A 9,855-nucleotide genomic window follows, 5' to 3' on the forward strand; every position below is an offset into this window, starting at 1 on the left:
GCTGCCTCTGATTGGTCACAGCGCTCAGCTGAATGGGTGAGTGAGAGCTGCCTCTGAATGGTGAGGACTGTGACCAATCAGAGGCAGCCCACTCAGCAGGAGGGGATTTTAAATCCCCGCCTGCTGAATACTACAGAGAGCAGTTCAGGAGAACTGCCAGCCGGACGCGGCTGAACTCCGGCTGCAGGAAAAAGGTGAGTATACATTTTTTTTTATTTTTACACATTTTCAGGATACTTTTTGGGGAAGGGCTTATATTTTAAGCCCTTCCCCGAAAATTCATGCAGCGCTTGCCGGCAGCCCATTGCTTTCAATGGAGCCGGCTGTATTGCCGGCTCCATTGAATTTATTGTGCGAACATCGTTCTCCTCTGCCACAGCTGTGGCAGAGGATAGCGGGCAACGCTCGGCCCTTTCGCTGAAAACGCTGCTAGGTGCTGATTTTTCAGCGAATCGTCAGCCTCAGTCACGCGATTATGCGATCCGCGATCCGCTAGTCGCGCAAAAAAACGCCCTTGTGACTGAGCCCTCATTCAGAATTATTTAAAGTCAAAACCAGGTAAAAATATGCTGAAACACATATATGTTTTCTTTTTTGCATTGATTTCTGATCTCAGTTTATAAAAAAAGTCTGAAACATACAAACCAATTACGTAACTGAAACAAGGCCTAACCGCAATGCACGAAACAAACCGTTAAATCACAGATTAAGTTCTGCTACATTTGTAGCCATCTTTTCTTTTTTTTAGTTGGGTCTTCACAGCCAGGAATCCACGAAAGACTTCTTGGCAATTACTGTGCATTTTATGGTTGTTCTTAGAATTTATACGGTAATCCACATCTGACTGCTCCCACCTTCTTCTTGGTGCGCACTCAAATATGGAATCACAGTACATTAGGGAATAGAAGTAAAGCCAAATATGCACAAGTACAATGGAGCTACATTTATAGACCCCTTCATCAACTTCTACATATTGTCATTGTAATAAAATACTGATAAAATAGATACATCAGATGAAATTACATATTATTGGACGCAGGTTAGGATTATAGTGTTATGCAGATACATTATATATCCATGTATGGTTAGCAGGCTGAGGCGGACAGGCATTACTGTATCACTGATAACTGGAGAAAACTCATCTCTTAAATCCATTCCATCTGCTTATTAACATCCCCAGTACTGCTCTTCACTTATTATTAACCCTTTCCAATCCACTGTCTGACGTCTAAAGACATTCTGATTGAAGGCTGTACAGCTCCGATGTTGGAAGACGTCCGGCAGGGTATTAGTACTGTATATTACTGGCCGCTCTGTTGTTGGGGGGCCTCTCCGGCATGTCACATACTGCAGTACTGGCTCTAGCCAGCAGATGGTGCCATTGTATAATGGCAGAAAGAGAAAGCCCCCTAGGAAACTCTGAATCCAAAATTGGATTGCAAAGGGTTAACCCAATTTTACCCAGGCACTTTCTAAAGAGTAGTATACACACTGTATTCTCACTTATTAATTTACACACACTAATTTAGTAAGGTTTTTTTGCATTATTAAGGGGTTGTCCGCTTTCCACTTCTTTTTACAGTGTTGTGGCCCATATCTGCACAGTAGAATGGTATAGCCCACGGACAGGTCTGTCCATAGTGATAGCGATTAGTCATGTGACCTCTGGTGTTCAACTCACATTGATCTGATATTTAATAGGTGAATTGTATTACTGAGCAGCAGAACTCACACAGTATTACTACCTGCAGCGTCATCATGTCTGTCGGGTCTGCAGGGAGAAATTGTATAAATGTAATTTTTCTTGGATCCCTTCCCTGTTTTCGATGAAAGAAAATGAGCAAGAGCCCATTCAGACAGCCGTATGTTTGGGTTATGTGCTTTTTGTGTATTCTGTATTGCGGGTTGGTATGATACACAAATATATAGAGGATACGATGCAGACGACAGAGTTACAAAAAATAGCAAACTTATTTTAAACAAGTAACTGTAAACAAACAATGGGATTAATTTGGGAAGCAAACCAATTTTACCGGTACCATTACTCACTCCTGACTGTGGCTAGATGGGTATTCAAATTATTACCTTATCCACAACAAGGAATAATAATGTTTCACACTTCGTAGAGAATATGAAAAAGGCAATTTGTGGATCGCAATCTAATTACCACATTTTATTAACAAAAAAGACTACCCTCTGCACACAAACTGGAAATGATTTGCATACACTTCCACAATATTCAAGTTTGGTCTTGGAAAATGTCCAAATGAGAGTTCACACTAAGCTGTGCTAGCCCCACAAATATGACTATTGTTCAATTCACCAATGCTCAAGCCCTCACAACACTACAGCAGGTCTGCTGGCTAACTTATAAGTCCTTGCTAGCATGCACACTCTCGGCTTTTTTTGAGGCTGACCTCACTTACAAATCTCTGTCACTATAATCTTGGTGGTCTGACTGAGTCTGGATTCATGGTTACGTGCTACTGTCTCACTTGCTCTCTCTCTTTTTGGTTCCCAGGCAGCAGGCAAGCTCAAAATAGTGTTTTTCTTAGCACCTCAGGACCTGGAGCTGTTGTTCTACATGTGTATTGGGAATTAAGAAACCACTTTCTCAGTGAATTTTAGTTTGTCTTTAACTTATCAGCTATCCAGAGGATATGTTATATATAGCTGATTGCTTGGTGTCAACCAGAACGTCCATAATCACAAGAGTGGGAGTTCTAGGGTTCGTCAATAAATAGATAGGCGGTCATGTGTGCCCACTAGAGATGAGCGAGTATACTCGCTAAGGCACATTACTCGAGCGAGTAGTGCCTTAGCCGAGTATCTCCCCGCTCGTCTCTAAAGATTCGGGGGCCGGCGCAGGTGACAGGTGAGTTGCGGGGGGGAGCGGGGGGGGGGGGGGGGAGAGAGGGAGAGAGAGATTTCCCCTCCGTTCCTCCCCGCTCTCCCCCGCTGCTCCCCGCTCCTCGCCGGCCCCAGAATCTTTATAGACGAGCGGGGAGATACTCGGCTAAGGCACTACTCGCTCGAGTAATGTGCCTTAGCGAGTATACTCGCTCATCTCTAGTGCCCACTACTACTCCATTACTTTCTACGTTCTATGTTTTGAAAAGTGCTGGGCAATGCAAACACCTAAAAGCCTAGTAATGCCCCTGCTGCATACCCAATTTACAAAGTTGCTGAAGTAGAGTAATTTTAACTTCTTAAATAATATTTTATATGTATAAAATGAGATTATATCATATGCCATATGTTCTTCTCACCTCCTAATAACACATTTTTACTGTCATTGTGAAACATAGACATACACATTTTGCAACATTTCATGCAACAGAAGTGTCAAAAATGTATGATTGCCTATAGCTATATGTTTGTGTGCTCATCACACTGTTGAAACAAGTTTTCAGCAATCCAGATTTTACTTACAATGTAATGGCATATCAGGGCGTATACACCGTTTTTCTTTTAAGGACTTTGTAACTTTTATTTAGAAAAATCCAATAAAGTTCTTGGAATTAAAAAAAAACAAAAAGTGGCGTCCAGAAGAAATGTGTTATTCACAACCCAGAGAATTGGTTACCTATATATAAATGTACATCAGTCCGAAGTATAATCTTGAAATTTACAGTCTTGTGAGATTTCATAGAGCAAATAGAAACCACGTCCAATGCGATAATAATGTACAATAATTGTATCTTTCATTTTTCTATCTTACCAGTGCTTGACCTGAGTATTATGAGAGATGAAGTAAGGCTGTACAGCTGCACGCCACGGAACTTCTCTGTGTCTTTACGGGAGGAGCTAAAAAGGACAGATGCCATATTTTGGCCAAGTTGCCTTCTGGTAAAGCGATGTGGGGGAAATTGTGCCTGCTGCAGCCTCAGCTGCAGTGAATGCCAGTGCAGTCCAACTAAAGTCACCAAGAAGTACCACGAGGTATACATTTGTTATCATTTACAGCATCCTGATTTCATTTTGGGAAATGACAGTGCTTGTATACTATTCTACAGTCCACATATAAAATGGATCCTCGTAAAAAATGAGCAATTTATTTTGTACTAAACGTGAGTTACGGCCCGTTTTATGGTTCAAAGCTGCATTTATTATTCTGCATGCTTTAGAACTAAAATCTCCCAGAATTCCTTGCTTGATCAATTTCTTCACAAAGCGTTTTTTTCTGGTGATTTGATTCTGAGACGTTTAATATTTACACCTGATTGCTGGAGTGTTTCACCTTCACAAGAAAGCCAATCGCAAACCATATTAAGATCAAACAGTTCAACGTTACTGGACTCGACTGCAGATACAGTGGCACAAGAGCTAAATCTTTGTTGTCACTTTAAGAGGCACAGTGCAGTTAAAGGGGTATTCCAAACTCCGCTTTTCATGGGCAACATGGGAAAACCCAGCCCTTTGTTTCTGACCACCTGTTGAAAACAGCCCAGCGCTGTTTGCGTAGCTCTTACTGAAGTGAATGGAAGTTACGGAAACAGCGTTGTACTATGTGCTATGCTGCTTTCGTAGCCCCCATTTACTTCAATGGGAGCTATGGAAACAGCGCTGGGCTGAAGTGCTTGGCTGTTTTGGTAACTATAGCAGTAGTTTCCAATCTCAGCTACAAAAAAAAAGCCAATACCCCTTTAACATTCTGTGTTAGACAGTCCTAAAATGCACCAAATCTGTCATAGTGACTTTACTGATTGATAAATCTGTCAAATTTTAAGACTGTCCAGCATAATTCCTCCTCCTCAATTGCTAGTCCCCCTAGCCCATCTCATAAATAGCCACTTGTTGGCTCACCATCCACTCTTGTGACAACCAGAGACTCAATCCAACTGCAGGTGACCCTCTGCATAGCCCTTCTCTGGCCACATGTCACACCTTCTAGCTTTCAGCCTACTACCTATCTCTTCAATGAATAAGCCACTCCCAACCTCCAATTCACCAGTTTACCACCACTCCCGATGTCCACACCTGCATTGGCTTCCAGCCTACCACAATCCTCCCAGGTTGAAAAAGCCCCAGGCCTAACTAGCAGCTCCAATAGACACCACATGCCTATCACCCACAATCTTCCCTACTGGCACCTAAACCTTTCCTTTTTTTCCCTACAGCATTGTCTACTGGTGTCACCATGTACCTCTCCCATCAACCCAAGGCTCTTCCCCAATCCATACCTCCCCTTTAGCTGATAGCAGCACGTCTTGAGAACCCTCATTCAGACAACCTGCTAAGTAAAGGCAGCATATATACGGTATACACAGTCAAATATAGACATATGTACAGTGAAAAAAGAATTAAATTACTGACCAGTCTTTCAGTTAACTATTCAGTCCAGAAACCAGCAAGCAGCCATAAAGGATACGTCTTTAGTCAATAGACTAAAAAATAGTCTAAAGTTTACCCTCCTTACTAGGTGCTATACAGTAATGGGGTGTACAATAGGAAAAGCTAGCAGGCCTCTGCATAATAGGAACAGTGCCTCTGCTATGAGTTAGTGGTAGTTTTTTAGCGGCTCCAGGCTTTAAAAAATGTTCAAAATAATTATATATGTTTTAAAGTATTACAAAAATATATGCAATCACCTTTGAGATCTCTTGTCTTTCCAGCCCTGACATTCTGCAGTGATGACATGTTAACTGGATACCTGCCCGCAGCAGCCACAGCCGAAGAACTGCCTGCTACAGCTACTGGCTGTAGCGGTTAGTAAGGTAGACACCTTGTTATGGTTGGCTACCTTGATGAACACACGTCATCGTTGCAGAGATGTAGACACTGACAGATGTGTCAAATATAAGCCGCTTTCTCCATTGTAAATGAGCAGAATTATAAATACAGCTCCAGGCTATAACACAGGCTGTAACTCGGGATCAGTGCAAAATATGACTTGTAATGCATTTTTACAGTTGTTCTATTTTTTTATGTACAACACATTTGCATAGAAACTATGATCAAAGGCGGACGTGCCGTACTCTCTAAATGTGCCTTTATATGGGGCAACTATTACCCGAATAACGGAGCGTACTTGCACATGAAAAATCTTTTATCACTATCCTTCCAACTCTGTGCTATTCCACGCGAGTTGGAAAAAAAAATGGGAATATAGGTCCCATACCGCTAGTGAAAACAAAACCATTGGAATTAATGGTTTCATTTCGGCCCGCTTTGCGGCCATGATTTTAATGGGACAAAATCCCGCCCATCTGTTCATGCCCTGAAACTGTGATTTTCGGGGATAGTCATACAATGTATACACAGCCACCAACAAGGCACTGAACAAGAAAACACTCAGTAGCCATTCCTCGTTTCGTTTCAGCTCAATGTAAGTAGGAGTCACAAAATTTTTGAATGGCCATCTGTTTATAATGAATGAAGGCGGGCAGCCGGACTCCATTCACTGAACAATTACCACTCCCGTGTGAAAGCAGCGGAGAAATAGTTGTTGGGAAGACTGTTTGGCACTTATGCACCCAAGAGTTATCCTACGTAAAGCCACCTTTAGGGCAAGCTCACGTGAGCGTAATTTACTTGCGTATTACGCATGCGGTGTATGCGTGTATAATACGCGGTGAGTGGATCTAGTAAAAGTACATTGATTTTCATTGATCCATTCCCATTTGCGTATATACTTGCGTGTAATACGAATGTAAAACGCTGAACGGTATGCTGGGAAGGGCATGGGTAGCCTAAAAATCTGCTCATTTTGTAATAACTATTCATTCATCTGATCGAGCACTTGTGGGACGAACTGGAGCGGCGGGTACGACATCACCACCCATGCCCATCCTCACAATAATCTCTTCTCACAGCCTTGCACGAAGAATGGTGAGCTGTTCCTGCCCAGACTTACAGAGAACTTGTGAAAAGTATGCCTGCACGTGTTACCGCTGTAATACAAGCAAAAGGAGGGCCGGCACGTTACTAAATAGAAAAATAAAGCACTTTTTCTGAAAAACATGCCGTGTCTAAATACTTTGGTCCAGATAGTGCATAGCATGGGTTGTCTCATGAAGGTATTGTAATACATGGATGGACTGTGAGATGCTCTTGCTTAGAGAGCAATATGTGAATTCTAGAATAGGGCAAGGGGTTATGGGTTGCTTTAGTGAGATATGAAAAAAAATCATAATTTTGTTCATGCACTGTTAGGCTAGTTTCACACGGGCGATTGTGAACGCATAACGCAAAAAGATACAGCATCCCGCGATTTTTTGCTCTTGCAAAATCACATGAGTGAAAACATCACTAATGGGAAGGAAACCATTGTAAATCATTAGATTCGTAATCTTCTTGTTTACTGACTCTCGCATTAGACGAAAATCGGCGATTTTCTCGCCTGCGTGAAACCACCCTTAGTGCTATAAGCTTTGCAACATATTTTCATCAGCGTTCTCAATCGGTCACTTTTGGATCTCTTCTACAGGTTCTACAGGTGAAGCAAAGGACTGGTTATAGAATGCTGCAGAAGTCATTGACAGACGTGCCGTTGGAGCACCACGAAGAGTGTGCATGTCAATGCAAGGGGAAGACTGAAGGATAAACGGACGAGTCCATGAAACCATATTTAAAGCACATACAAGATATTGCTGTTTCTCCGGTGGAATAGCTTACTTTTACACTGTAAACACGGACGTCTATTTATGGCTGCCAGTCTTGCAGATGTACAACTACGTCATGATGAGAGGAGACATTGGATCAAACCTTCCATTAACATTGGTCGGTCCAGACGCCACATCATTGAGAGGGTATTAGTCAGTGTGGCTGCTCTTAAATATTACTGTACACGGATGAAGCCCTACATTAGGACAGGACAGTCATAATCTTATAGAAAATGTCTACGGGACAGATTTTGTGGAGATCTGCTACAGGACTGACCACAGCACTGTATAACATCATGGTGGAAATATATTCTGTTCTTGAAATCCCAGTGAAGACTATTTGCATGATATAAGCATTTCTTGTGTGGTGGGAGCAGTTACACCCAGTTTTGTAAGTGTGACTAAGAAAGTGAGGTTTTCCCTCTAAACCTCATGCCGTCATTTCCAATTGACCTTTCATTTCTTCCTACAATGTGCTTGGACCAATGCATTTATTAATCACAACCGAAGTAGACGGATGCCTCAATCCAGCTAAAGGCTTTTGTTGTATTGTATTTTTCATTGTGTTACTTTTGTACATTTTATATTCTTTTCCATTATATCGATTTGCTTTTCTATTTGTGTTAATTTTATCTCTTTTTACATAGATATTTAATGTGCTGTCTTTTTAAAGCTTAGACAAACTTTTTGTGTAATTCATTATTATTTTCTTTTGGTTTTTATTAAGCCCAGTTGGATTATGGTCAAACTGCAAAGAGGTGGGTATTTGTATATGGTGCTAAAAAGTGAAGAATCTGGGATTTACATTGAAAAAGGAAATGGCAGATGGCGTGAACATATTGGTACTGAGCTGCTACTGAACAATTTTTAATATCTGCTATAAATGTAGTTTCTTTAAAAAAAAAAAAAGAATATGATGCAGTCTTATCAAACTTTAACATGCCTCCAAGTTGGTTTATTATGACTCTCAGCTGTCTCTTACGTCCAACTGCAAAATCATTATCTACCAAGCAAAAACATGCAATCACCATTGTTTGCCTATTAACAATGCACATATTAAAATGTTCTCCTTAATAAACAGAATAAAAATTTGTCTTACATTTTCTTATGATTTATTGCAGATGTATTTTTACAAACCTGCAGTATGAATATGCTAAGTACACATATATTTTCCATGTATTGCATTCTATTCATTTACAATAAATACAAGGTACACACTGTGAGAGTCGAAAAAAGTTAAAGAGTAACTGCACTTTTTCAAACTTTTGACATGTCAGAGCACCATGTCAAAAAATGTGATCAGTGAGGGTCCTACTGCTGAGACATCTCTGATCGCGTACCCACGTGCTATGCCCCTTTGCTACTCCGCAGCTCTTCTTTCTGAAAACGGACACTAAAATATGTTTAAAAGTCTATGCATCCAACCTCAGGAGGTGCTAGCAAACAATGAAGACAGCCAAAGTGACAAAATGCTTGGGTGAACAATGCTGGCACTTGCTCTAGGGGTCTTAGCAGCAGGATGCCCACTGAACAAAAATTTTGACATGTCGCTCTAACATGGCAAAAGTTTGTAGAAAGTGTAGTTACTCTTTAAGCTCTTCCCCAGAAGAATATGAAATGAAAAGCCCCTAAGGAAGGGCAAAGGACTGCCCCACAAAACTAAGTAATTGGGGGAGAAGCGCCTTGGTAAGAGAGGTGACCAAAAACCCCATGGTCACACTAGCTGAGCTCAAAAAATCTTTTGTGCAGATGGGAGAAACTTCGGGAAGGTCAACCATCACTGCAGCACTCCACCAATCTGGGCTTTATGGCAGAGTGGCCAGAAAGAAGCCTCTCCTCAGAAAAGACACATTGAAGCCCACCTAGGGTTTGCCAAAAAGCACCTAAAGGTCTCGCAGACTGTGAGAAACAAGATTCTCTGGTCTGATGAAACCAAACTTGAACTTTTTGGCCTTAATGCTAAGCATTATATCTGGAGCCAAGCCCTGCTCATCACCTGCCCAATACCATCCCCACAGTGAATTCTGGTGGTGGCAGCTTCATGCTGTGGGAGTGTTTTTCAGTCGCTGGGACAGGGAGACTAGTCAAGGTTGATAAAAAGCTGAATGGAAAAAAAATGCACAGATATTCTTATTAAAACCTAATCCAGAGTGCAAGAGACCTCAGACTGGACAGAAGGTTCACCTTCCAACAAGACAAAGACCCCAAGCACACTGCTAAACAACACAGGGGTGGCCTAGGGACACCTCTG

The 9,855-nt window shown here is 41.6% G+C and overlaps 1 protein-coding gene across 2 annotated transcripts in view; it reads left to right on the forward strand.

Moving 5' to 3' along the window:
* PDGFC (platelet derived growth factor C) overlaps positions 1-8,704 on the forward strand; it is a 226,591-nt gene extending 217,887 nt beyond the window's left edge. For both annotated transcript variants that reach the window (XM_066573598.1, XM_066573599.1), the window contains 2 exons: positions 3,725-3,942; positions 7,430-8,704. In XM_066573598.1, the coding sequence (XP_066429695.1) occupies positions 3,725-3,942; positions 7,430-7,546 (335 nt within the window). In that variant the 3' untranslated portion in view covers positions 7,547-8,704. The remainder of the gene's footprint in view (positions 1-3,724; positions 3,943-7,429) is intronic.
* The last annotated feature ends 1,151 nt before the right edge of the window (positions 8,705-9,855 follow it).

This window comes from Eleutherodactylus coqui, chromosome 7 (assembly GCF_035609145.1).
Source record: "Eleutherodactylus coqui strain aEleCoq1 chromosome 7, aEleCoq1.hap1, whole genome shotgun sequence".
In the NCBI taxonomy this organism is placed as follows: domain Eukaryota; kingdom Metazoa; phylum Chordata; class Amphibia; order Anura; family Eleutherodactylidae; genus Eleutherodactylus; species Eleutherodactylus coqui.